Source organism: Paralichthys olivaceus, chromosome 12 (genome assembly GCF_024713975.1).
Source record: "Paralichthys olivaceus isolate ysfri-2021 chromosome 12, ASM2471397v2, whole genome shotgun sequence".
Lineage (NCBI taxonomy): Eukaryota > Metazoa > Chordata > Actinopteri > Pleuronectiformes > Paralichthyidae > Paralichthys > Paralichthys olivaceus.
In genome coordinates, this window is record NC_091104.1 from 12613719 (window position 1) to 12641390 (window position 27672).

Consider the following 27672-nt stretch of genomic DNA (forward strand, 5'->3'; position numbering starts at 1 on the left):
GGACCTTGTTTTTTCTTTCAACAGGATTCAGAAAGAATTCACACGTATCTTAATATGTTTTTATTTTCACAGTGTTTTTAAATTGACACAGAGCACTGTACAGATGACTTTGTTGCATCTACTCAGCTTGTCATTTAGCTGAATTTTAAAAAAAATGTTAGCAAAACATCATTTTCATGTTTGTTCTTCACAAATCAGACACAGTTAGACTTCAAATGTCACAAAATATTGTTTCTTATGTACACATCGTAAATGAATGCCATCTACTCACATCTGCATCAGAATTATCCCTGTAAAACATTGTGGACACAATATCATTTACTCTCTACAATATAATGCAATCAAATTGAATCCCTGCAACAAATACAACCCAGGTGAAGTTTATGATGTTAACTTTTTTATGAGCCATGAGAATAATGTGGCTCTGGAGACGACAATTTAATTCATTATTTAAGATTAGATCAAAACATAAAGTCAGATAGTTACATGATAATAAAATACCTGAATATGAAGAGGGACGACATGACTGCTCCCCTGAAGTAAAGCCAAAGCGTCTCAATCGCCACCTGGTGGCTGGCTGGAGTACAGGTCAAAAATCTGGCATCCGGAAAAAAAAAACTATCGAAATACTGAAATATGTTAGATGGTTTCTATCATTACAGTTCGAGTGCACGTTATAATGGTAAGTTTGGTTTTAAATAGTTATTTGATGCTATAAAAACAACATGGCTGACAGCTGGTTGAGTTGGACCTTGCTACCTCTATCCTCCGATCACAACTGCACATTCTGCCTTCAAATGCACAAGATGGCAGCGTTCATAGCTTCATTTGTGGATAGTAGGAGGAAATAGAGATGTGACATCCATCGTTATTTACAGTCTATGATTTCACTGTTTGATCATTTGCAAATGTATTGTACAAGAGTTTCTGATATTGTCTCCACTTCCTGTTGCGTTTGTTCTAATTATGTCTGAGCAAAGTCACATTCTTGTCTTTGAGTTTTCTAAAACAAAACAACAAATTATTGTTACTGGGCTCATCACCACAGTTTAAGAACTACCAACTATAACATTCATTCAGCTGCATAGGTCCTGTAGAAGCAGTCATTGCCTGGTTATCTGCTGTGGTTCAGGGGGCGTTATGCTGACGTGACCTTGAATCCTCCATGCTCCTCATTCACTAGTTGTCCCCATGGTGTTTCTGTTCTGCTGTGTTTGATGGGACATCCTGTGGGTTAACCTGTTAGAACAATTCATTAAAACAGTGAATGCATCTTCACTCGACCTGGTCGTGGTGATGTCATGTGATTACGTTGTGAGGTGGGTAAACTTGCCTTTTCTTCCCTGTTCTTTCCCTGAGAAGTGGATGATGAGGGTCTGGGAGGTGTGCGCTTCAGCTCAGGTTCCTTTATGTCAATGTCAATGTCAATTTTATTTACATAGCACATTTAAAACAACTTGGTTGGCCAAAGTGCTTCACAAGTACAAGGTACAACAAGAGAACCGTAACACACAATACATCAGAGAAACGAAATACACAGTGCCTGCTGACTTTTTGTGTCCGTGTACAAATAAATATAAGCAGTTTATTATAACCTCTGCCACAGCAGTTATATTCAGCACCTGTCCCTTTGTTAGTTAGTTGGAAGGACGGACCATGTGCAAAGAAGGATCCATTCAAATTTGAGGTGGATGTGGACAAAGGGGCAGATCAAAGGATTTGTCTTTCATTTATTTTTAACATTGTGAGAGATTTCCCAGGAAAAGGAATCAGACATATTTAGAGGAGTAATATCTATGAGTGTGTGCAATTTGGTGCAATTGAATTCAAGGGGACTATGCCCTCCACTGAGTGGCATGATGGTTGCTTCAAGTGTGTGCTTCTCTGTGTACCTGTATTTCAGCAGACTTCTCCCTCCAGTTCTCTGTCACTTCTACACCATTTTGTTGAGATGACTCTGTCTTCTTGAGGAAAAAATATATATTGTATATTTACACAGAATAAGTTACCTGAACCTGTTCATTAAGTGTGTCCTGCAAACGTAACTACCAACTTGTACATATTGCACCTGTTCTCCATTCTGTTTGTGTGGGTGCTCTCTTTGAGGTTTTTTGCTTTTCCATTTAAAGATGAAAATATGTCAAATATTGTTATCAAATATGAACGCTGCAAATATAATCTAGCAATAGCACAATTGCACAAATTCTCCATCATCATGAGTCCATCTCATGGAATTGATCATTTTCTAAATTATAACTGTGTCAAAAAATTGCCCCACACTATTATTGAGAGTGAATGATTGTAAAAAACAGTGATTTTGAGCAAAATGAAAATTACTACTTGATGCTAACCTGCTGTGTGCTGTGTAGAGGACCGTCTGTGTGGCTCAGTTCTTCATCCTCCACTATTTCTGCCACTCTCTGTGGAAGGACACGAGGGATAGATTTTTGTTCACATCTTTCAGTGTTACATTTTTTCCCTTGTGCAATATTTTCTATCTTTTAACTGCAGCACACAGATATGAATGTTAACCTGGTCAACAGGAAGCTCTGTAGCTGTATTCTCATCCTCCTGCACCTCCTCAGCTCCTCGCACCTCCTCTCTCCTCTTCCGTGCTGCTCTTTTAAAGATGCTGGGCTGGACTGTGATAGACAGACATCGATATGACTCATTTTATACTTATTTTCAATATGGAAACTATATATTTAGTTAAGATGGGGCCATAACTTGGCGGTAGTCTTGTCTGACCTCTGTTCTTGCGGATCTTCACCGGCCTGGCAAAGAATGCAGACATCTCATCTGCTCCCTGTCTCCTGCTCCTCTGCTCTGTAGCTTGCGGAGGTGCAGCTTCATCTCCTGTTGACTTCACCCTCCGACCATCTGACTGAGTATTACACATAAAAAAAAGGCCTCCTCACTTGTGTATTCATATACACCAAACCAATTAACAGTCCCGATATAGATCCTCTGGTGTCAATGCAATACACAGAAGGATTTAATTGTTTTTACTTCAGGGGAGTCAAGGAGAGCAGAGTCGCTGTACTGGTCTGCTGGACCACTTCCTGCTTTCCTGTTCTGAAAGAAAAATATAATATGCATACAAACATATTGCATAGACTGTATTTTAAGAAATAATCTTTATTAATGGGCAGTTTTCAAAATTCAGACAACAATGTGCTTCACATTACACAATTTAAAACAAATTAAATTATAAAAATGAATAGACAATTGTTGTAAAAATATTAAAAGACGGTTCAAAGAAAATATAATTACAATAAAAATAATATATAAGTTAAGTGCTTTATAGTATTTATTCACTTTACCTCAGCTCGTCTCATCAGTCTTCTCTTTCCTGGGTAATATCTACAAAATGAAGTGTGAAAAAAGTAAGAGATAAGAGTACATATTATCTTTTTGTTCATATTCGTATACAATGATTCACATAAACATAAATGCTTACAAGGACTCATAGAGTGGACCCTGCATAACAATACCTGTCTGCAGCTTTTGAAACCAGCAGCTCAACATATGGAAGTTTCTTAAACTTCTCAGTTCCCACGGCAACGTAGCAATGGCCGGTCTCCAGCTCCCCAGCTGAGGTCACAGTCACTCCCTCCAAAGAACACAACCTAAACAAGCAGTAGAAAGCTTTTATTTATTGCATTTCTACAGGCGTATATTTATATATCTGTCAGTGTCACAGACCTGCGCACGGCTCCTGTTCGCAGACAGACCTTCTCTGTGACTAGACTCAGGACCTGCTCCAGATCCTGCTGCATGCTCCGAGGAATGATGAACCGAAATGGCGGACACAGGATATCTCCATTACGGAAAACACTGAACACAAGCATCAAAGCAGAAGTTTTCAGTTGTTCTTTGAAAACAGGACACAGGAAGAGTTTTTGCTCACTGTAATTCTTCATGTCTGTATTGGCCACAATGAGATGTCTTCCAATTGTTATTTCAGTTTGCAAGATATAGGGAGCAAAATCTATCGTTCTGTTTTAGTCATGAAAGTCCAGCCAAACATGAGCTAATGATGGCGCTAAAGGAAAGGTCGGATGGTCACCAATGTTATTCCCGATTGGCCCCTACAGGCTCAGGTTGGGTATCCATACTCTACAGGGGATAAATCCAGTGACTTTGATCTGCTGACTTGTTCATCCCTGGGTCAGTTACCTGACACATTCATGGTCCTCAGAGGATGGCAGGTTATGACTTTGTTGGTTGAGCCTCTGGCTTTTCCTTTAGTTCCACCATGGGGTTGACATTTGTGAATCTGAGATAAATATCTTGACAACTATTATATGAATTGCCATGAAATCTTGTATTCTTGTTTCTTGTATTCATGTTCCCTGAAGGATGATCTATATAAACAATGGTGACCCTCAGACCTTTTCTCTATCACTACCATCAGGTCATTTGAATTTTATGATGCATCTTCCACTAAACTTGGAAATGCTACTTTAAAAACTTTGAACCTGTAAAGACAGTCAGTCTGAGGTGTGCTAATGATCATTATGTGTGTGTTTGTCCAACTCACTGTATAATGCAGGGCACAGCTATAAACTTCCTCCATTTAGCTGAAACATTTGGCCTCTGGGCTGCTTTAACCTGGAGGCGAAATCAGATGCATGGTACAGCTCAACATCATAATGTTGTAATTTCCTCAGCAATATTGAACATTCCCTCATTAGATTTACATCATCCATGTCCTGCACATCAATTACACCGAACGTCCATCACTGCAAAATCACTTAACCCAAAAGTGTAATGACTGACTAACTATTCTGCTCATGTCAGCACGAAAGCTGCAGCCATGGAAACTGACGTCATGCAGTCACTTCTGCAATGAGACTTTAACAAAGCGTATCTGATCCTCTCAGGCTCCGCTCGAAACGTTGTCTCATATCAATGAAATCTGCTGCCAATATCCGTGTCTGCTTAGCCAGAATAGCTGGAACAAATTAACTCAGAGCAAAACTCGTCATTGATAATCTTCCCTTATTGTTTTTGCTTTGAAGGGGCAGACACTTAATGCATTTACAGTGTCTCTGAGCAGAGAGGCCTGCCCAGACATGCATGCGGCCTGATAACATTGTCCGGAAGCATTAACTCTTTGTTTCGCCGGCAGGATCAGACGCTCACTTATACGGACACGCTTCCTGCTGCATTGCTCCACAGCAACCGCAACGCAGGCATGTAAGACTTTAAAACCCCTGGACTCCAGATAAAACAAATCTGCTTTCCACATGGCAGACACCCAAGGCACACACAATTACTCTGTACTCTTTTATGTTCTGCAGAAAAGTAACACTGACGGCTTAAGACTGAGAACACAATCTGCGTCTGAAGAACCAGGCGGGCGTTGCTGCCAGCTGGTCAGAATACAAAGCGAGCACTTGTGGGCATGAGTGGCTCTGAGTGTGTTCTTGTGTGTGTTGCTTTGAAATCAATTTGAATTTTAAGAGAGCTTACTCCTGTAATGCTACATCCTCATCATTTCCTCCAGAAAGAATGTTAGGCTTTTGCCCTTGTCCAGGTGTTTGTTGGTTGATTGGTTTGTTTGATTATAAGCAGGATAACTCAAAAACTACTCAACTGATTTCCATCAAATGTTGTGCATGCAGGCGTGGGCACCTGACTACCCATTACATTTTTTTTGCAGATCCGGATACACTGGTGATTTTTTTCATCATTTTTCCATGTTTTCACAGAAAATAATTCATGGATCTTGATAATGCAGATCCAAATAGAAATCTGGATTTAGTGAGTTTTAATGTGGTTTCATGTTGGGCCTTGGTGGATAAATGCGCTCTACTAAGTGCTATTTTAGTTTCTTGGTTGGTTTGTATGTTTGTCAGCAGGATTACGCAAAAACTACAAAATGGATTTCTGTGAAACTTAGTGTAAGGTCTAAGAACCCATTACATTTCGGCATGATTCCAGATTTATTCAGGAATTTGTTTTTAACTACATATCCAATCTATCCTAGGAACGCCAGGGGATGCCCCAGGAAGTGCTGAGAAATGTGGCAAGTTAGAGGAACGTCTTGGGTATTGTTCCTGGCCAGCTACCTCTGCAACCTGAGCCCGGATAAGGGGAAGACAATGAATGGATTGACTTTCTTTAACATTGTGAGATGTTGTTGCGAAGTCATTTTCACCAATTTCCCTGTGAATAATTCATGACTCTTGAAATCAGGCCCATTTAGGGAACTGATGGAAACAGTGTGTGCACCTTGTTGCAGGTAGATTGAATTTAAGGGGACTGTTATGCAGAGGTATGCACTCTGAGTGCCATGAGTCCAAATTCATCACTTTCATGAGATTTTTTGACATTCTCACCATTTTCTCAGGGAATAATTCATGCATATTAATGAAAGAAATCAGGCACATTTGTGGGACTGATATCTTTGAGTGTGTGTCGGTGGGTTTAATCAACCACTGATAATCTCTGGGATCTGATCTCTGACGATATCCGACTGTAATTTCTTGGTTTAATTTCACATAAGAGGTTTGAAAGGCCACCGTGGACAGAACAATCTTTAGCCTATTATTAATGCTAATTCACATGACAGCCTCTGACATCAGGGGGGCGTGACGAGCAAAGAGTGACCTATGAACACGCACAAAGAACATCTACCACACAGAAACACCAACACAACAACGTGTTGTCACGTTTACAGGCAATTATGAACTTTTCTCCATAATGGAAAATCCTGCAGTCAATTCTATATTTGACTTGGCAGGCGTTCAAATGAATCGTCATGATATGAGCACAGTGCAGCCCGGTGGTGCATTCCTCCTGGTTAGACTGGGATTAATGAGTGATCGACTGTGGCCCATATGAGAAAATAAAAACCTACCTGGGGTTCTTCACGGGTGGCAGGCTGTTTTTTTGCTCCTACGTTCAGGTAGCTGTGCATGAAAACAACAGATATAAAGAAAAGACCACAACAATACTTCATCTCTTTTCCAAACAACAAAACCTCTGGTTTAAAGACTGCACACTTTCTACTGGAGAAACTGAACACCCTAATGACCTCCAATATCAGCTGTGTCAATGTCTTCAGAATCAGAATCAGAATCAGAATTCTTTTATTTGCCAAGTATGTTTGCACATACAGGAAATTGCCTTGGTGTCAGTACTCACTCCAGTTTCTTGAACCTCTCAAATCCAGCAGCGACGTACTGGGCTCCCGTCCGAAGGTCCTGGAGGTCTTCGACCCTGTGGCCCTGCCTCGGGGTGTACAGGGTCCTAATGGCAAGCTGGGCACCTATGTTCTGGGTCACCTCGTTCAGAAAAGCCTCCATGCTTCCCACTTGTCGCTGGTTGACCACAAACCTCCGTCCACTGTAGAAGGGGTCACCATTCCTGTACACCACCACGTTCTTCACGGGAGGCAGGAGGGCTGTGGTGGCTGCAGAGCTGCCAGCCATCTCTGAGGCAGCTGTGACACAAACACACACACACACATTTAAGGCTGCTTAGTATTTTTGAGTTCACACACATGATTATTAAGTCATTTCCAGAGTTGCATTCATTGACCATTACCACACATCAGTTACACTCACACTCATTTGTTTTTGGGTCACACTTGTTCATCAACCACACATCAATACAAACACATGATCTCTGATCCGTACAAGCGCGGCTCAGTCAGTCACAAACCAGTGAAGATGAAGGTGGTAGATGAGGCAGGGAGATTGCAGGATAGCAGGCAAAGGTGAAAATCTGTCCCCTCCGGTTGTTGTGGTGTGTCTGGACTCCCACTCACCACGTTCTGCTCGCCGCTGTTCCCTCTAACAGACACTCACTCACTACTCCACTGATGGTGGTGAGTATTTCCTGGTTGCTATGGCAGCGTGGCCAGCAATGACTGGCTTTGCGGGTCAAACCATCGGCAGCAACCACAACAAAAGACACAGATAGAGGAGGGGAGAATGGGTGGGTGGCTGCGTTGTAAGCTCACTTCAATAAGAATATATCATGGACATCAGCATTAACAAGCAGGAGCAAGAACCAGGAGGTGACAGAGCCATTACTTTTATTTTGAAAACTGCTCAGAAGCCTTTTTAGTTATAACAATAAAAATAAGGCTTTTTTTGGAGGAAAGGGCATTTTGTGATATATTTTTAACCCTTAGTGACACTAATAGCATATGACAACAGCAGTTTAACAGGAGACTCTGGTGTGAATGAACGCCCTGTGATGAGTGAGGCGCTCATTCATTGGAGCCGACCGTCCACATGGGAAATTTGAGCTTCTCTGAGACTCAACACAAACTAGTTTAGAGCCACAGATCCTCCCATGAGCTCCTTTCAATAGAGCTTCTTCCTACACAATAGTTAACTACCTCACCCTCTCGCAATGCATGCTACGAGGACAATATAAGAGAAACTAGTGCACTGACAACAAAACAAATAAAAACACCAAAGAGAAACATTTAAAAAAAAATACATTTATTTATTTTTTTACATTCACAACAAACATGTTTCATCAAGCACATGACAAACTGAGATCATTTCTTCAAATAATTGTAAAAACAGTTTAATGTTGATGTCAGAGTGACTTCTGTTGATGGACAGATGTCAGGCCTATTGTCCCATATTCTGAAGTTCATACAGATGACTTGTGCTGTCAGGATATGGTCAGTCTGTCCTTCAGTGATAAGTACTGGAGGAGAAAAAGAAGAAGGGAAGATGATCATTAAACCGTAAAGTCCCCACCTTTTGTGCTGTGTTGAGGACTAAATGTATATATTTTTGCTTTGATTAACTGATTCAAAAAATGTGATCATAAGGACACTAACTATGACTATACTCATCTTGTTCTCGGAAATCAGTTTCTAAGCCCTATGGATTTGTTGATGATTGAGTTGATGAGTGTGATGATTTCTATATTTTCTTCTGTAATTTGTAATTTATTTGGAAAAAGATTAATAAATTGAGTCTGAAATAAAGCTAAACAAAAAAAACAAACATTTGTGTTCTGTTAAGTTATAGATGGGTGAGCAAAACACTCAAAATGCATGACCACAAATCTATATAGGCTTTGGAGTTTACAGTTCAAATCATTACATACATCGACAAGCAACTCCAAATGTAGCTTTCAATAAATGTCTTTGTGTTTAAATAAGTATTTGATAAACTCCAGAGCGAATCAAGTCCTGTGCGGGTTCTAATAACTTCTGATTATTGATGGTGTAAAGTTAGTGCATGTCAGTGGGGGAATGAGGAGAGAGGACATGCGGCAACCCGACAGTTTGTGAACGCACACACTGGGGAAAGTATTAACCAAATTAATGCTACTTCTTCGACCTTTTGTACTGACTTATCTTCTGGGGCCACTGAATAAATTCTGTCTTGCACAGTCGAGGCAATTTTCTTTCAGCAGGAGACTGCCACTGCTGAATGACCGTAAGGAAACACTACATCTCTCCCTTTCTCCGTCTCACCTTTTTCCTGCTTTCAATGGCCTGTTGAAGCCAGACCAGCTCCATGGTCAGCGTGTTTCTATGGAGACGCAGGGCCTGCGGTGTCTGTGGCACATCCTGAGCCAAGCAGTACTGCCGGGGACCTGAACAGGAGATGGGAAATTCAAAATGACTGGTAAGGTCTTCTCACAAAACCAGATGTGAAACTAATCATAACATAAAGTTAATGATTATGGTCATTATGGTTTTTTTCTCCCCACTTAAAAACCGAAAAACATCACATTATGCTGAGACGTCCTAACTTGTTGACAATACTTTTTCGCTTGTTTGGTCAATTTTCTTGAGGCCATTAAAAACTGTAGACATTTCACTGACTCATCTACTGCAAAGTAAACAACATCTATTTTTCCAGTGCTTACACAAGATTTGTGTTGAAACTTTATCAATTTATTAGTCAATAGACTTTTTTTCACTTTTTCTAGTTTCTAAAAAAATAAAAGTTTTGAGCTTTTCACTTTTATATCTTTGTACATTGCATATCTTTGGTTTATGTTCTGTTGGCAATATGTAGACATCCCATTGAGCTCTTGAAAACTGTGATATGCTTTTTCCTCACACATTTTAATATGTTATAAGATTATGAAAATAATGATGTACAAGGCACCAAATTGTGTCTCCTCTTAATGACAGACAGGCTTGATAAATGAAATGATTTCTGAAACCTGTAAAACAATTAATAGACACAAAACAAGCAGTGATCAATAGTAATATGTGCCCAACTCTCACCCTGCTGACAGTGACTGTGGTTCACATCCAGCTCCAAACTGCTCCAGAGGGTGGTGGAGTCTCCTATGCTCTCCCCTGCCTCTCCATGTTTATCTCCCTCCTGCTCCCTTTGTCCAGGGCCCTCCACATCTCCATCACAGTCACTGGGGAGATGGGCTTGGCCTTTGGTCCCTGACTCATCTTTCTCAGCCTCTATCTTCTGCGAAAGGAGATCTTCCTCTCTGTCCTGCGATGGTGCTGCTGTAGATCTCAGAGGACAGGTGCAGACATCTAGTCCTGGATCTGAACCCTCGCTGGCATCACTTCTAGGTCGTAGAAACGGGTCGTCCTGATGATACACGGACATTGATAGTATGAGACACTCATCAAAAAGCTGATTAATGCCCCTCTCATCATAAAATGTTACTTACAGCGTCTGTGAAGTGAGGGATGGGGATAACCGAGCTCCTCCACTGCAGGTGCTTCAGACCTCCATCAATCTCTTTCACTATGTCCTCAAAGTCTTCACGTGCACGACCTACTTCCTGTCTCACCAGGTATCCACGTGCACGCGCCTAAAGAGAAGAGCAGGGGAGAGTACGTATCAGTAAAGCGAATTCTATTCAATTCAAGTAACTTTATTTAAACGTTTGCAACTTCACTTGGGCAAAAGCACCCGTGCTTATCGTGAACTACATGCAACATAGAGGAATCACAAACTACATATGAACATACATAACTACGTGGATCTTGATGGTGATTGAGACTCTCTGAGGTTTCTAAGTTTCCCCCCGGGTGTTGTGTTGTGAATATGCGCTGTACAGAAATGATCGATTGACGATTGATAACTACAGAAACCTGATGCTAAAACTGGAGCTAACACCAGCAGCTGCTTTCGCATGCTAGCTTAAGTAGCTAGGTGCAGCAAGATGTCTGCAGGTTCAAAGATGAAACTCGATGGTTTACGACTTTAAAGCAGGTGAATTATTTTACGTAGTTGACGTTATTACCTGAAAATGTGTGAGTGTCTTCTCCCACTTCCTCCTCTCCATTGCTATGGTAACGAGGAGGAACGCGTACTACGGAAAGCGGGAGAAGAAGTCAAACTTCTGATTTAGTTCCGGTGTCAAATCAAAAAAATAAAAGCACGTCTTTGTGGAATTTAACCACGCGCGTGAACCGGTTGAGTATTTAGCTAATTCTTCCACCGTGTACACGGTTAAATTACAGATTTACGATAAAACCTGTATCTAATTGACCGAAATGACGCCTGGATAGGACTGTCGTCATGTACGTGGTGCTTTATTTTGGAAAACAATTAGCGGAAGTGACCCCTGGTTTGTTGTATAGTCGGTCTGTGATGTTGCTGCGCGTCACGTGTCGCTTTAAGTTTTAAGTTTTATGCCTCAAGTTAGAAAACATGAGCGGCGGTTCAAACCAGAGGACTCTGTTCCAGACGTGGGGCTCCGCCGTGCCCCGAAACAAATCCGCTCCACCGAGGCAAGATGGCGAGAGAGCCGCTGGACGGCGCAGGACAACCCCGAGCAACTCTGCTCAGGTACCCGCAACACTTCCTCCTCCTAACCCCCTGTGGACTGAGATAGGTCAGGGGTCCTCACACTCAGCGAGGACAGAGGAGCCCTGTGGAGATGAAGATGACGATGATGATCTCATGGTGGTTGCTGTCTACGAAGCTGAAAAGAGACTTGACAGTGCGAACTGTCCCCGAGATGACAACCCTGCAGGAGCAGAGGTCAGTGCCCGGTCTCCAGCCCCATCAGCTGGGCAGACATACCCGGACCTCCCCGGCTTTGACAGCTCCTCGGCTAAAGTGTGGATCTACCCCACCAACTACCCCATCAGGGAGTACCAGCTGAAGATCTCAGAGGCGGCTCTGTTCCACAACACACTGGTGTGTCTGCCCACCGGTCTGGGAAAAACCTTCATAGCCTCTGTGGTCATGTACAACTTCTACCGCTGGTATCCATCGGGGAAGATCGTGTTCATGGCCCCCACCAAACCCCTGGTGGCGCAGCAGATCGAAGCCTGTTATAAAGTGATGGGGACCCCTCAGACCCACATGGCTGAGCTGACAGGTAGAATTTATATGTATAACATGTGACAAAAATCACCTTTAAAGGGATAGTTCACCTAAGTGAAGGTGAAGTGTTCGAGTCCCCAAAACACATTTGAAGTTTCACTATTTCACTGTTTACCCCTGAAACTCCAAAAGTGTTTTGTGGACTGAAACACTTCACCTCCATCAGCATAGTGGTGAGTAGATCATGAGTGAATTTTCATTTTTGGATGAACTACCCCTTTAAGGTAATACTAACAGGACAAGCTCTTCCTACTCACAGGCAGCACAGCAGCAAAGCAGAGACAGGAGGTGTGGAGGTCCAAGCGCGTCTTCTTCCTCACCCCTCAGGTGATGGTGAACGATTTGTCCAGAGGCACCTGCCCAGCTCAGCAGGTCAAGTGTGTGGTGATCGATGAAGCCCACAAGGCGCTGGGCAACCACGCTTACTGTCAGGTACACACACTTTCCACTGATGAGCACAGCTTTTCTTTCTGTATACTTTCATGTCAGTGCTGACTATATTATTGTTGTATTTTACTCTCAAAGGCCAATCCTCATAGTGAACCTGCAATAAACTAGTTTTGAAGTGATAGTTCTTCATCAAGTAAACAACACTCTTGAACTTTAAATGTTGTCAAACATCTGTGGAGGCTGAAGTCAGACTCATGGAGCAGATTTTAATAACCCATCAATTATCTTTACTTCTTAATATCCTGATTTTCACAGTGGGGAAGCTGCAGCCTACAATAAACCTAACCTTAATATGTTAACTTGTGGGAGAAAGCTGGTGAAAATCCAGGCAGAAATGGGGAGAGCATGCAAACTCCTCACAGAAAAGACCCAGACCGAGCCAGGTTCTCAAGGAGGAACCTTCATGCCATGACACAGTGCTAAGATCAAAACCCAAAGATGCTAATTATCTTCACTTTGTTTGCATTCGAACACTTAGATTATTAAATCTTCTGTCTATTTATAAAGGATGCTGGGAATGTCCTCTACTCACTCTTCTCTCTGACACTCAGGTGATCAGACAGCTCGGCAGCCAGACTGTGCAATTCCGCATCCTGGCCCTGAGCGCAACTCCAGGGGGAGATGCAAAGGTAACTAGAATCTACAGTTATTTTTTGTCTCTCTGGTCTAATGTGCTGTAAAAAATAATTTACAAAGTATTGACTTCACCATTCCTCTTTTCTTCCATCCCTGCAGTCGGTGCAGTCGGTGATCTCTAATTTGCTCATCTCCCACATCGAGCTGCGTTCGGAGGAAAGCCCCGACATCCGGGCCCACTCCCACCAGCGCAGCGTGGAGAAAGTGGTGGTTCCGTTGGGACAGGCCCTCTCTGCTCAGCAGGCACGCTACCTTCAGGTAGGCCCGCACCTTGAAGCCTCAGATGTAGAAAAATAAAATAAAAAAACACCTGACGTATCAGTCCGAGTTTAGAGAAGATAGTGCCAAGAAACAGCAAGAATTCATATTCAAGCCTTGAGTAAACTCCATGATTCAGACGTTCCCCTGTTAAGAAGTTTTTTGGTGCTGTGCTGCCACCGTGTGGTTAGTGTTTGCTGGCTTCTGCTCTGAAAAATCCTTTTCCCTGTTTTACACGTCTTTCCTCTCAATTATTTGGTCATATACTGTGAACTGGGTCAGTTAATCCCAATGAATTGATTTGTCTTGTACCGACGTCCTGTTACACTTGGTGTTGTGGCTGTCTGTGTTATTAGACGTTCTGGATTATTAATGGACCCTGCAGTCTCTCTCTCTCTCTCTCCCTCCCTCTCTCCCTCTCTCTCCCTCTCTCTCCCTCCCTCTCTCCCTCTCTCTCCCTCTCTCTCCCTCTCTCTCCCTCTCTCTCCCTCCTCCAGGGGTAGACCATAAACGTGCAGCTACATTTTGAATCTGTCTCTATTGGTTGGACAGCTGGAATGTGACGCCTGCATTTGAGAGTTTAGACCTGCTTTACATTCTTCCCCCCTGTCTGATTCCTCTCGGATGGTTTTGTAATAATAGTCGGAGCTCGTCCTTTTACTCGGCGGTCACTCTGTGTTTTCGTTTTTACACCTTCTCTTCATGTTACCTCCAGACTGGAAGGTGTCTGCGCCCTGCTCGTTAACCTTCATGTCTCTCTGCCCTCCCTTAATTCCACCAGACAGCTCACAACACAGATATAACGCAGTGCTCAGGTGTAAAATGAGCATTACTGTCGTTATTCAGGTGGAAATTAATGATCGTTGAGAAAATTGGAAAAATGAGCCATTCATGCAGAGAGGTTATTTGGGATTAGATGTGTGTTTTTCCTCCAGTTTGTGGCCCATTTTATTACAGCCAATATAGAGGAACCAGTATCTGCGCGTGAAACCACTTAAGAAGCCTCAACATTGTGCTTTTGATTGAGCGTAGATTGAGATTTGATAGAAAATGCTTGTAATGTCAGTGAGCAACTAGACATATACCAATACCAACATTTGAAAAGCCTCAGATACTGCTGATACCTTAAATCCCGGGTCAACTACGCAAATCTAGTCAAAGTTGATATCGGGAAGGAGAAAATGTATTCTACCTGCAACTAGGTCAAATGTGTCCACCATGTACTGAGGTATCATTCATTTAACACCGTGCTGTGTTGTAATGGAAACAGATGTTGTAACTTGGAGCTTAAGGTAGCTGTATCCACGTGTATCGAAACAAAACATGTTTTAACACATACGTACTATATTAATGCTAATTATTTCCTTCTGTTGTCCTCTAGTCTCTTCATCAGACACTGTATACAATGTCCTGTACAATGAGCACCACTGTAGAGAGTGTGTGTGTTGATCATGAGAGGTCCTCATGTTTCTGTGCTCCAGTAATTGAGCACTGGCTCTTCTTGTGACATGGGTAGCACAACATGTCTCTGAACAAAGGAGGGTGTGTCCCCTTATTGGTTGACACATTAGATCCCATCCCTACACACGGATCGGTCTGAAACACAACCATTTTATCTCAGTCCTTTTTATGTTTGGTGAAAATAGCGTCAATGACAACACTTCTACTAAAAAAGGGTTTTTATAAAATGTATTTTATATTCATGTACTATTTGGGGGTCATAATATATAGATAGAAATATTCATAGAACAAGCTATTGTACATAATTAAAACCTTTATTAATCTCAAATCTGCTAGTTTAAAGCATTATCTTTATGATTATAATCAAATCATACTCATGATCATATTCATTCAAAAATTGTTTTTTTAATAACAATAAAATGTTTTCCACTTGTTGCACACGAATGATGTAGATTAAGTACACTTTCTCTGTGAAAAGGCATCACTGCGAGCCAGTCACAAGCACCCAAACCCTAAAAAATATATACATTGTGTGTGTGTGTGTATATATATATATATATATATATATATATATATATATAGTATAATGTGTTGCTGGAGGTTTTTTTTGTTTGTTTCTTTTTATGGGTTTGCTCTTTATTTTTACTGTGAAACTTGCAGGCTGCTTTACGCAAAGGACTAGGGCTTTGGGAAACTAATTTTTAATTGAGTAAAAGTCTATTTTTTTTTTTTACTAGAGAGTCAAATTTGAGCCTCAGTATAGACAAAGTTTTGATTGTCCTGAAAAGAAGGATTAAAAAAACATGGGTATTGTATCATGTTATAAGCAAGCGCCTGTAAAAGACAAATTTAAGAAGACGTATTTAATAAATGCTCTTCGACCCCAGAAGGTAAAGAGTTTGAAGCTGAAACCGCTTGTTTTTAGGAGCAATGCCACCGGCATTGTTCAGAACATGTGTTGTGTAAATAAATCCAATAAAATCCAGGATCACAGTAGATTTTCGAAAGACAGGAGACAAGCACATTTTATTGAACAAAGAAAACCACAGTAGCTCTTGTTGTTGCACTTGAACGTTCACAGTACTGCACACGTTTGCAAAACACTAAAAAAAGCAAAAAAGGGAAAACAAATTACATCCTTACAGTTGATGTTCCCATATAACCAGGCTCTTAAAAGCAAAACAAACCTACATGTATCATGGCTTTGTAAGTGTTTGCACACTACGGAGAGTGACATAGTCAGTCATGATCAGTACATCAAAAATAAATTCTTCTGTTTTGGACTTTAAAAGAATGAGAAACCTTCTCAACTCCAGTATAAACTTTCTTCTCTGTCAATGTACACTTCTGTGGTTTAAATTAGATAAAAACATGATTTCTCTCAATTTGAGCAGATTTATTTGACACATTTTTATAATATTTCTTTTTCTCTTTTTTTTTTTGAAATGCTCGCAGTTGTGATTTGGATGTAATTGACTTCCAGTTTTATTTTACTTGCACCCAAGCAGTAAATTAATTTCCGAAGCAGAAACATTCCTATATTACCGTGTAGTAGGTGGAGTTGGGTTGATGCTTTGCTTGGTTTTTTGCATGGTACTGGTATGTTTTATTTCAAACATAGCAAAGCTAAACATACATCTTTCATTTTGACTTCTTATACTGGTGATAGAACATTAAATACAGCTTGAACTAAGAACAGAATTCAATTGCTGTCTATGTAATAAGAGTATAATCACAGTAGAGGTATTTCTTTGTGCTCTAATTTTCTTTGTTACGCTGTTCCTACTCAGAAGCAGTGGCGTTTGCGATACAGTAGTGAATGCATACTCACTAACATTGACACAGAGTAGCAATAGAAAGAGCATGATAAAGAGGTACATACTTATTCCTGTGTGTGAATGTGCCTTGAACCATGAGGAATGCATTGGTTTCGTTACATTGTTTTCTCTGAAGAAAAGAATGTACATATAATAAGTACTCTATGATTGTCATTCAGCAGTAGGATCAGTGAGTTTTTCAGCGTTTGGTTTCTAGAAGTGTTCTGTTTGTCCTCACCCTCTCTCCCTGTAGCTATACATTCATGCACTAACACACATGACCACGTTACATTCACGTGTGTTCGTCGTCTACATTGTTGTCTCCTTATTGTGTGTATAGTGTATCTCTGGTTTAATCCACTGGTTCTGGATTGGATGTTGTTTGTCAGGTTGTGTTGCGCTACTGTTCCCCACCCACAATACCTGCGACTGAACACGTCAGCGGCTCAGGAACTGTTGTTACTGGCTTGTTGTTGCTGGTTGTCTGGTAAGTATTGCACTTATTGTTAAAGCAAAAATATGCAGTGTGATTGGCATCACAGAGTGTAGTCAGTTTATGTCTGTAGTGGATCAATAGTGTCAGGGTTGAAATCAATTCAGAAAGCTTGAGAACGACAGAGAAACAGTTTGAATTGAACTTCAGCCCACATGACAAGACATCGTAGAAAGGGGGGAGTAATAAGGCTGCATAAAGACCTGCTGCTGTTACATCTTTCTGACTCGATGGTTACTATGTCCCGGAGTGCTAAGAGTTAAAACTGTTAAAACGACTTTAACGAGAGAACGCTGTGCTCAGGAAAGGTTCTGGTCATCTCGGTGTGAGAGCGGGAGAATAACGCTACACTTCACCTAAGCGGTTGGGTTGTGTCCATGAGTGAATGGCAGTGGTTTTGTTCAGCTGTTAGAGGTAAGATAAGGATATAGCTAAATGAACGTGAATGAAAATTCACTGAGGTTTGAGTAATGTATGAGTTGTTTGTTTTTTTTAATCAAGACTGAAATGCTGAGGGGTGTGATGGGCTGGTGGTGGTTTCACGTAGCAGTGGCTGATTACAGAGGGGATTTTGCACCTGAGGCTGTAGCTGGGTTGGGGCAGTGTTGAAGGAGTCTTTATTAGGCTCAAGGTCACAGATACAAGGATGCTGCTACGTCGCCCGTCCCTCAGCGTCGCTCAAGGAACCAGATCTCATTTTGACGGTCGCTGTGAGCAGGGTTGGTGTAGCCGGCCACAATGAATGAGTCATTGACACACACGCTGGGAGAGTCTAGCACCTCTGCCATAGCGTTGATCTGTTCAATGATGGTCACTTCATTGGTGGGACCAGTGAAGGGCCTGGAAGCAAAGAACACAAGCTAACCCTTAATTCTCACCCCATTTACATGTCATAGCTGATTAACATGAGGAGGGACTGGTCATTTTTATTTCACTCTTTGCTGACCTTGTGAACACCACAGTGGTGGGCCAGTTCTCTATGATGATCTCGCTGTCAGTAGGTTGTGGGGGCTGGGCCTGATGCTCAACAGGAAGGTAGTATGCCACGGTGACGCCATGGGAGATCACAGAGTGGTTCTCATTTGTGCGTACTATCGTCACGATGGGGAGCGTCATGCCCAGGTAGTTGCCTATATGAAGAAAATAGCAGCTGTTATTTATAATTATTGGAGATGGCTTGAAAAAGTGTTGGTTTTGTAATGTACATAAATGTAAACAGGAAAGCTAGGATTCAAAAGGCCGGACGCTGATTGCATGAGTTGAACAGTCCCTTGGTCATGGACTTACCTACAGAATTCTCCTTGCAGATGTATCTCATTATCCTCATAAAACCATAACAGATGCTCTGTTCGTAAGTGTCCTCACGCATTGTTATACAAGCCCATTGACCCTTTTCATAGTGCCGTTTCTCGTAGAGCAGTTTTCCGCACTGAAAAGGTACAAATGATACAGTTACAACGTAAACACTTGATGAAAACTGGGTTGATTTGAATTAAGTATCTTTATGAAACAGGTTTACTGTAACATTTTGCAAATTGTTCTGTTCTAAGAAGAGAATGTGTTTTGTAAATGCCATCAGATGTTCTGACTAATTGGCAAATAAAATAACAGATCCTTCAAGTAGTAGCACACTCAAATGTAGTACCCTGCATCCAGTGCATATTCAAAAGGCTTAATGACGGAGTCTTAATTTGTCTTCTCAAAAATAAACTGTTGGCTGTTGTGCACTCACTGGAAATAACAATTTCAACAGGTACCTGTGATTGTTGCCCAACCAAAGCTTTCTCACCTATGTTGAAAATTTTACTTCTTAGCAAATGTTCCTTTGCACATCAACATGCTAATTATGCCCAGCGTATTTCCCAATTACATATCCTCCCTCCTCTACTGCCATTTTCACCAAATTGAAAATATGATGGTGGTCTCTCTCGGCTAAATAATAAGATTGTGAAAGTGTGACTATGGAAGTTGGCAAATTGTGACTTTTGAGCATATTCAGGAAGTGACTTGCCATATATGTGTGAGTTTCCCCACAGATTGACCAAACTCTATTTGTACAAAATGAATTACACAAGTGGTGTAATGTTATTAGGACGTGTATTTCTGTAAAATTGTTCCCGTTTTTAAAATCTGGTTTTAAGTATTGACAGTAGCAAGTTTTACGTACTGAGGATATTCTACTGAATAACGTGAACATTTTGTTGGTCAACAGTCCGCACTGTGATATTGATATTATATACTGTAGGTGTGTACATAAAATGATGATATATGAATAGTATTAGCATAGAAGTATTTTGCTATGTGCTTTATTCGGTTATTTTTCCCATGCATTGTGACAACTGCAGCTCAGGTGTATGACCCACTGTTTCTGTACCATTTACCAATCACGTGCCTTTCCATTTACAAAGCACTGAGACCCGCTCTAAGAATAGAGTGCCATGATTGTCCTTTCTACTGGGGTGTCCATCCAACTTTTAATGAACTAATTAACTCAAGTTAAACCAATTAGCCCTCTTTATTTATACAGTCCCCTAAGGAGTTTTAAAGGCTTTGTGTTGAGTCACATGACCATCTTGTCAAAAATAAATAGCTGAGCCATGCACAGACAGAGGACTTCTGTGTTGATCTTGGGCTGACAGATGCAGGTCATGTCCTTGTTCTAATGTTCTAATCAAGAGGCCTGATCTATTTCATGTATGTGTACGACGTAAAACAAACCAACACCAAGTTCAATCAAATTTAACTGGAATGGCAGAAAAACGAGTGGGAAAAATATTTAATCTCATAACATTATTTCTGTACACTGTTTGACTCATGTAGCTCAAAGTTGATTTAATGGGCTACTGCATTTTGGATATAATGCATTGCCGAGAGCTTCTTACATCCAGCAGTTGATTGTTCTAGTATTCTAGTCAGGGAGATGAAGGTTTTCAACTCCTGCTCTTCAAAGATTGGCTTTTTATGCAAGGGCTTAATTTGCAGATCTAGCCCTGAGTGCAAGTATAGTTGTCTGATCTTTTTTCTTTCCATATAGAACATGACAATGTGTACAAATTGTGCGGAGTAGACAATTAACCTGTCACGGGTAAAGCAGTAAAAGTCAGATACCTTTTCTCTCCGTGCGAGCAGAGTGAATGGGATGTGTTCTCTGGTGCTGCGTCCGTCATTGTTGCTGGTCAGCTGCTGAATGGGTTCTGCCATGTCTGTCGACAGAGAGACAACCAGTACTTGGTCAGTTTAAGCTATGGGACAAAAAGAAAGGATTGTTGATGTGAAAAAAAAGCATTTCTATTCTCGATGTGAAAAAATACTCTGTGTCTTTGTCTGTTTACTGACATCATGATGTGTTTGTGTTTGACTAGGGCAGCCAAAACCATTTGTTATGAATGGCAGCGGGAGAGTGAGAGCAGATGTTTTCAGACATGACGACAATGCAATTATGCCTCTCTGTTACCTCACACACAGATTTCACAGATTTTCACGACACTTGATGGGTCAGAAAATTCCCTTTTAAATTTTGGTGGGTACGTAACCAGGATTTTTTTCCCCACCTTCTTTAACGTTGCAAGAATTTTTTTTACATTTTCACCTATTTCCCACGAAATAATTAAAGAAACTGGGTTTTTTGGGCTTGAATATTAAGACATGCTCATGTATTAAAGCAAAAGCTATGCCCCACCTCTCGCACAGTTTTCACATGTTTTCAGAACATTGCTTTTAGTCCCATACAACTCAGTCCCACTCACATGATATGTACAGTACACTTGGAGTCCCACATCTCTAGTCTAAACACCCTCACTTCCAGTAATCTGCTGGCAGGTGAGGTCTGTAGTTTGTGTGAGAAAAGGCTGCCAGATGGTTGGGCAGAGCACTGTTCCAGGATGTAGCAGAGAGTAATGTTTATTAAAGCTGATGGAGTGAACACTGAAAAAAGCTGCCCAAGGCCAGATATAGACTGGCATTAACAGAGTGGTACCACAGCAGCAGCCAGTCATAGCTGTGCTGTATTTAATTTTTTCTGCAATGTAGCTCATTCTCCAACCACAAGGCATTTAGAGGAGTTTTCGATTAAATAACATGAAACACCAGCAATCTGTCCTGTTGTTGAACTGAAAAACACAGGGCACTCAAGGTAAACCCAATTCAATCACAGTGTGAGCTCAATAAAATGGAGGACATCTGGCACAGAGGAATCTGTGGTGTTTGGGTTATCAATATTTTGATCACAAGCTGAGAGTTGTGGTGCGAGGGTGTTTATCTGAATTTGCTTGGCAGCATCTCATTAAATCAAGGTTGCAGTGCAAACTATTGATTGAGGGAGTTTCTCAGGGTGGTTAAATAAGCTTGTACAGTAAAACATTAGGTTCTTGTTAGCGTGCGTTTACCTTCACTGAGATTGACAAAGTCGCAGGCACTTACTGCACATGCATGAGCAAGCAGCACCCCGAGAGCAGCTTAGTGCTCAGAACGGTCAGCACGCCCAAGTTGACACATGCACTTGTTTTTGTACCTGGGCTTTCAAATCAATACAGGCCTGAAGCCACGTAACCTTACAGTCTGGATCCTGTTCCACTGATCTGTTTTATATCGATAAAATTATATTTCTAAAAACGACGCATTGGTGAACTCTCCACAATACGTGATGAGTGTGTATTTAATTTGTGGCTTTTTTTTTATGTGTGAAATTGTGTCATGTCATGCAGTGTTATGCACAACAGTTAGAAAAGTGTGTGGAAGTAGGAAATTATTTAAGAGCTGTCAATTAACACATACACCCCCACGTACCAACTTTAAATACATTGCTGTGTAGACGAGCTCCATGCAGTGACATCTTTTGAATTAATGTCTCAAACACAAGGACAAAATGGATCAGGATCAGCATGCAGCCGAGTTGTGTTTGTCATTTGACATGAGGATACAGCTCTTTAATTTGTCTGTCGTTTCTATGGTGTACTGAGGCACGTATTAGTTAGCCAAGGTCAGTTTGGTGCATCAAGTGTACATTTGGTGTTCACTGATGTGAAATTAAAATAAAACATTTGTGAGCACTCTTGGCCTGAATTTTTGGAGCGGTGAATTCCATCTCGTTTTCAAGCTACGAGGCCTTTATGCCCCCACATCAGTTGATATCTGCTCCTTTGACCTCCTTTTACTTTACAAAGAACCATTGTGGATATCCCCAGCAAATAAAATCGTCTTTGTTTCCAATAAACAGCTTAAATGAGAGGGCATGGAAATCGTAATCTGCTGAGGACTTTTCATACAGTACCAATAGTTTGCACCTCAAGAGTCAAATATAGTAGCGGTGGCTTTTAAGTGTCCTTTGATTTGCTGTCATGACGATACTTGTTGCCGTGGATACCAAATGAACAAAGGTGGTGTTATAAAGTATATGACTGTAAAAAGAAGTTGTTAATGCAGCTCACACAGCACCATGCATCAGCAGCTTGCAGCTCCACCTGACTGCATCCCAATTAGGGAGTTTACTGTAGCCCAGGTCCCCGTCCAGAGTTACAGTATTGTGGCACAGGACTTAACGGCAGCAACCTCAGTGCCAGTTCAGGCGAGGTAGCTAATCCCCCCCACTGAGTGACAAAGCCCCAGCAAGTGATTTTATACTAAGATATTAATTAGTGCTGTGGTCTGAGGGCGGGGGGTGTGTCAGTGTGTGTTAGTGAGATCCCATTGGGCAGAGCTGGACTTCCAATACCAGATAGATTACCCCGCCTATATTTGATAGGAGAGAATAACAAACAGATGTCTTCACATTTAAAAAATATTTTTTATTTCAAACATCTAAAAAGTATTAAAACCAAACAATTTCAGGAATTATTGAAGCAACAGTTATTCTTTGACATGTAAACTAGTGACCGAGGTTACATTTGGATCGTGCTTCATGTTAAGGTGAGCCAAAAAAGGATGGAGAACCATGGCTATTACAATTAACATTTATGTTGAACTGATAAATTAGGCTTTGATATTGATTTTCTTTGTAATATGTGACTAATCTAATATCTACATGTGTTTTAAAAACTGTATTTTATTGATGTGGATAGCAAATTAAACTGTGGAGGCTTAGCTTATCTCAATGGGTCCATTGTCCAGGTCTGTGTGCCTGAGATCTGTGATAAGCAGTCACTAATTAGATAAGGAAGGTTCCAGAGTCAAAACAACTGCTGATGCAGACTCCAGCTGTGCACAACGTCCGGATTAGTGTGGTGAAGTCATACTACTGAAGTTAACCGTCAAACAAAATCGATCTTTGAGTGAAAGAAAATCTACATTTGAGTTCAGATACTTTGGAAGTATTTTTGTCAAAAAGTTTGCAGAGAAAATGCTGGAATGGTTCCAGACTTTAAAATATCAGTGAGCGAATCAGCTCTGCTCTTGTTTTTGTAGTTTCAGGATAAAGATTTACTGTTTATTGCTTTAAAAAACACTTCAAATAAAACTGTTGTCTGAAGTGGAAATAGAGAGACAGTGACGCCTGAGGCTCAACAGCATGCTGAAATCAGACGCTGGACCAGACTAGTGGCCATCTTTTCTTTTCCGTTCAGAGTTTCAAAAGCAGTTGTGAAGCCCTTACCACATTCCAGTCAGCCTGCAATTAATAGAACACACATGCACTCTGACACACACACCACCGTCTTCACAGTGACATAGGTGTGTATGGAGCATACATCACGCTAAATATCTTTGCATTCCTTAGTGATCCCTGTGTCATCCACATGAATGAGTAGATCAAGCACAGACTGATCCACCTTTCTAGTTTTTTAAAAATATTTTAGATAATGTAGTAATCAGATCTGCGAACAGCTCCCAGAGCAACAATTTAACCTTTTGAAGTTACAAATCCAGTTAATTAAAAATAACAAAAACCTCATCCAGCCCTAAAACCAGCCCTAAAACCTCATCCAGCTGAACCTCATTCAGCCCCTGAAGCTGCAGCCCTAGACTGAAGGAAACAAACCAACGTTATCCCAAAGGTAGTCAAACAGAGCCCGCCATCATGGGAGGGTGAGTTTCAATCTTTCAGTCAATGTTACCTTACACATTGTAGATCTGTGCTAACGCCAATGATGGTGTTATTGTCCTGTATTAAGCTCAAAAAGTGTTCATCGCACATGTGTTCAAGTGATCTGGTGGGATAAGCTGAGGGCATCACGTCAGGGCACTCTGGATTGATCAGAAAAAGAGGTTCATGTTGTGAAACCTTGAATATACATACTAGAAATAGAACTCGAAACTTGGTTTGTTAAATCAAATTTGATTGTTGATTCTATACTTGCAGTCTGAATCTTCAGCCGTCTCTTGGCATGTTTATAAATCTTTTCAGAGACCATGTCATTGCTTGAATGCTTTCTATTTTGTGTAATTTGTTTAAGCAAACAATTTAAATATGCTTCTATGTATGTGTTGTTTCTAATTTGCTCCCTGTGTTTCAGTAGTTTTTGGTTGTAATTATCCCCTGCATGTATTTATATTTTAAGCTCTTTTTTCTTTCAATGCTGCTCGAAGAGATATTGTATCTCAATATGTTTAAAAAAACATGAATTAAAACATGAAGGGCAGTTATGGCTGGGGGGAGAGATTTCCTATACTTCTACAGTAATAGTACTACTGTAATATCATAATGTCTCTGATACTGTGCTGTTCTATTTGAGAATTGTATCTCACGAGTGAAATTCTAGCTCACATGCAAACTCAACGCATGTCCCACAATGCACTTGTGATCTCATACTTTCTGTGCAACAGTGTTTTCCAGGACAGAGACCTATTCTACTTGAGGTTCCAAAAAGTACATGCAACTGACAATAAAACCCCTATTTCTAAAAGTGAGCCAAAGAAACTAACATCTTTGTTGTTGTAAAAATATGGAACCACTACCTGAGAGAGTACAGCACAGCTCTGCAGACTAACCTGACTGTGCACACCTTTGTAATAATGTATTTACAGCTTGTGTACCTTGTGGTTATTGTGCGACTCTTTAAATTACAGCCTGTGTAGATGCTTCAGGTCATTTTCTGTCTGTGTGCTCGGAAGTTGTCGCCTCGTGTTCAGTACATGAATAAGCTCGCAGTTGTAAAGTAGAAATACGCGGAAGCCTGTTACTCCCTGGATGTGTTGACCTGACTGGAGACAGTCTCGCCGTGTCCCTCGCTGGAATCTAGGTCAGTGTGTACGGTGGTGTGCTTTGAGGAGCTAAAGCAGCACAAAGCCCAGTCAGAAGCTCGGTGTTTGTTTTTTACAGTCACTTTATTCAGTGTCGGTGTGATAATATCTCAAAGAAGAAAGCTGGGATTACATGTGACACCTCCTGTTAGCTACGTTAGCAGGCTAACCACTTCGTCCGTGTTTAGCTTGTTGTTGTTGTTTTGTTTCTTTACCTTGAGAAACGTCCACTTGGTGTCCCCTGGCTATGTCCTGCCAGTATTGCAGCAGCCGGTCCGAATTCTCGTCCTCCTCCATGACCTCCGCGTCGTCCTCCAGGCTGTGCGAGTCTGACAGCTGGTCCTCGGAGAAAGACTCCAGGTCCTCCAGGGAGATCATCCCGCCTCGGTCGGGCCCGTCAGCCACACTGCCGCCGCCGCCTCCACCGCCGCCGCTCATCTGGCAGCCACCTCGGTCCATTCTCACCCGTGAGACGAACACGAACTGAGCCTCAAACTTCAAAACACTTGGCTAAAAAAAAAACTACCCAGCGCGTGAGCTGGATTCACGCTCTTGTTTTTGCGGACGTCGGTCGCGCAACCGTTACGTTCTGGTCAAGCAAGCGGGCTGAGCGACGCTGTCCCCGACCTGTTCAGCCATGTTCGCCTTCGCCGCGTTGTGTTCAACCCGAGCGAGCCATGCTCCTCCTGCCGCGGGACTTTAGAGGCGTTTGAAAACTAACCGAACAACAAGAGGTCGACTCCCCTCGCCTGCGCGGGGCAGCTCGTCGCTCGGGCGGCTGCAGCCGGAGGTGCCTGCGATCTTTATAGGAGGGGAGGGCGGAGCACGTGACGCTGCGGCCTCCCCCGCTCCTCCCCTGCTCCTCCACTACAGTCTATGCTCCTCCATCAGTACCCCCACCTCCTCCATACTTCCACCTCCATCAATACCCCCACCACCACAACCTCCATCAATACCCCCACCACCTCCACCTATACCCCCACCACTTCCATCAATACCTCCATCACCTTCACCACCTCCACCTATACCACCACAACCTCCATCAATACCCCCACCTCCTCCATACTTCCACCTCCATCAATACCCCCACCACCTCCACCTATATACCCCATCACCTCCACCTATACCCCCACCACCTCCACCTCCATCAATCCCCCCACCTTCTTCACCTACACCCCCACCACCTCCATCAATACCCCTCCATCAATACCTCCATCACCATCAACACCATCCAGGTACAGAGCAAGGTTGTTATAGTTTTGAAATTTTCAATAGTTTTTATTTTTATTTAGTTTTTCAGTTTGCTTTTTATTTCAGTTTAGTTTTAGTTAGTTCAACAAGTGATTTTTTTAGTTTTAGTTTAGTTTTTATTTTGAGGAATCGACTAATTTCAGTTTAGTTTTTATTTAGTTTTAGTCTTAGTTTTAGTTTTTCCAGGTATTAAGAGAAAGCCTTGACTTGTAGAAGCTGAAAAAGGATGAAACAATGTGTGACACCAAATATGGTTTATCAAGTCCTTTAATTTCATTCTTTAACCATCACCTGCAGGACAGGCAGTAATCGAGGGAGAAAACGAAACGACAACAAAAACGAAGCTGAATTTATCTGCAATTCAGTTTAGTTTTAGTTAGTTTTTCATTGTTCATTGTAGTTTTTATTTAGTTTTCGTTTTTTTTGTAATTTTCGTTTTTATTTTTATTTCAGTTAACTAAATTATTTTTTCATTGCTAGTTTTAGTCTTAGTTTTCGTTAACTATAATAACCCTGGTACAGAGGCAGACATTCAGCAGGCTGAGCCAAAATGGCAGCAATAACAAGAGCCCAGTAGTAATGAACACCTTATTGTTTGTGTCCGACCCCTTTGTATTGTGCCACAGCAGCTATAATTCTGTTTTCACGATTAGTTGTTTCTCCTATGATTAATTCATAAATCGTAGTGGGAACAATCTCCCTGAGGAGATCCATGTGGTAAACTCCTTATCCTCTTTCATATCTCTCTCGTCAACAGCTGATCTTACCGAATATTTGAATGATTTCATAACGTTTTACTTCCTCTTGTTTTTACCCTTTTCTCACCATT

At 41.5% G+C, this 27672-nt stretch overlaps 4 protein-coding genes across 6 annotated transcripts in view; 1 reads left to right on the forward strand and 3 right to left on the reverse strand.

Annotated features, from left to right (window-relative positions):
• Positions 1-45: 45 nt before the first annotated feature.
• Positions 46-8022, reverse strand: dcdc2b (doublecortin domain containing 2B). Of its 2 annotated transcripts, none has more exons than XM_069536035.1 (14): positions 7675-8022; positions 7156-7453; positions 6869-6920; positions 4544-4614; positions 3706-3837; positions 3495-3629; positions 3324-3363; positions 3010-3075; positions 2749-2884; positions 2533-2642; positions 2352-2420; positions 1893-1961; positions 1334-1405; positions 46-1239 (listed from the first exon to the last, which is right to left on the reverse strand). In XM_069536035.1, exons 2-14 carry the CDS (start codon positions 7440-7442, stop codon positions 1180-1182), a joined length of 1299 nt encoding a protein of 432 aa, XP_069392136.1. In that variant the 5' UTR covers positions 7443-7453; positions 7675-8022; the 3' UTR covers positions 46-1179. The 2 variants fall into 2 exon arrangements, with proteins under 2 accessions (XP_069392136.1, XP_069392135.1); XM_069536034.1 differs by having other exon boundaries at positions 1893-1964; positions 7675-8021.
• Positions 8023-8448: 426 nt separating this feature from the next.
• On the reverse strand, positions 8449-11347 carry iqcc (IQ motif containing C). The gene is made up of 5 exons (XM_020084986.2): positions 11215-11347; positions 10636-10779; positions 10226-10553; positions 9461-9582; positions 8449-8679 (listed from the first exon to the last, which is right to left on the reverse strand). The coding sequence occupies exons 1-5, from the start codon at positions 11254-11256 to the stop codon at positions 8644-8646; spliced, it is 672 nt and encodes a 223-aa protein (XP_019940545.1). The 5' UTR covers positions 11257-11347; the 3' UTR covers positions 8449-8643.
• A 133-nt stretch (positions 11348-11480) lies between these two features.
• fancm (FA complementation group M) overlaps positions 11481-27672 on the forward strand; it is a 39223-nt gene continuing 23031 nt past the window's right edge. For both annotated transcript variants that reach the window (XR_011244776.1, XM_069536031.1), the window contains exons 1-4: positions 11481-12300; positions 12565-12737; positions 13307-13384; positions 13491-13649. Coding sequence is in view for 1 of the 2 variants with exons in the window: in XM_069536031.1 (XP_069392132.1) it covers positions 11625-12300; positions 12565-12737; positions 13307-13384; positions 13491-13649 (1086 nt within the window). In the remaining variant the exon portion in view is untranslated. The remainder of the gene's footprint in view (positions 12301-12564; positions 12738-13306; positions 13385-13490; positions 13650-27672) is intronic.
• Positions 16109-26392, reverse strand: soul3 (heme-binding protein soul3). Its single transcript, XM_020084985.2, has 5 exons — positions 25808-26392; positions 20529-20623; positions 18708-18849; positions 18367-18550; positions 16109-18260 (listed from the first exon to the last, which is right to left on the reverse strand). The coding sequence occupies exons 1-5, from the start codon at positions 26049-26051 to the stop codon at positions 18089-18091; spliced, it is 837 nt and encodes a 278-aa protein (XP_019940544.2). The 5' UTR covers positions 26052-26392; the 3' UTR covers positions 16109-18088.

What these genes read in the sequence shown, in the direction of transcription:
- iqcc (XM_020084986.2), bottom strand. Translation starts at nt 11,256, where the DNA reads ATGGAGAGGAGGAAGTGGGAGAAGACACTCACACATTTTCAG. An exon ending in AGACACTCACACATTTTCAG is followed by an intron (nt 10,780 to 11,214) that starts GTAATAACGTCA and finishes TCTTCTCTTTAG; the next exon opens with GCGCGTGCACGTGGATACCT. An exon ending in TCCCTCACTTCACAGACGCT is followed by an intron (nt 10,554 to 10,635) that starts GTAAGTAACATT and finishes GTGTATCATCAG; the next exon opens with GACGACCCGTTTCTACGACC.
- soul3 (XM_020084985.2), bottom strand. Translation starts at nt 26,051, where the DNA reads ATGGACCGAGGTGGCTGCCAGATGAGCGGCGGCGGTGGAGGCGGCGGC. An exon ending in CCAAGTGGACGTTTCTCAAG is followed by an intron (nt 20,624 to 25,807) that starts GTAAAGAAACAA and finishes CTCTGTCGACAG; the next exon opens with ACATGGCAGAACCCATTCAG. An exon ending in TGCTCGCACGGAGAGAAAAG is followed by an intron (nt 18,850 to 20,528) that starts GTATCTGACTTT and finishes GTACCTTTTCAG; the next exon opens with TGCGGAAAACTGCTCTACGA.
- dcdc2b (XM_069536034.1), bottom strand. Translation starts at nt 7,442, where the DNA reads ATGGCTGGCAGCTCTGCAGCCACCACAGCCCTCCTGCCTCCCGTGAAG. An exon ending in GAGAGGTTCAAGAAACTGGA is followed by an intron (nt 6,921 to 7,155) that starts GTGAGTACTGAC and finishes TTTCATGCACAG; the next exon opens with CTACCTGAACGTAGGAGCAA. An exon ending in GACTGATGAGACGAGCTGAG is followed by an intron (nt 3,076 to 3,323) that starts GTAAAGTGAATA and finishes TTTTTCTTTCAG; the next exon opens with AACAGGAAAGCAGGAAGTGG.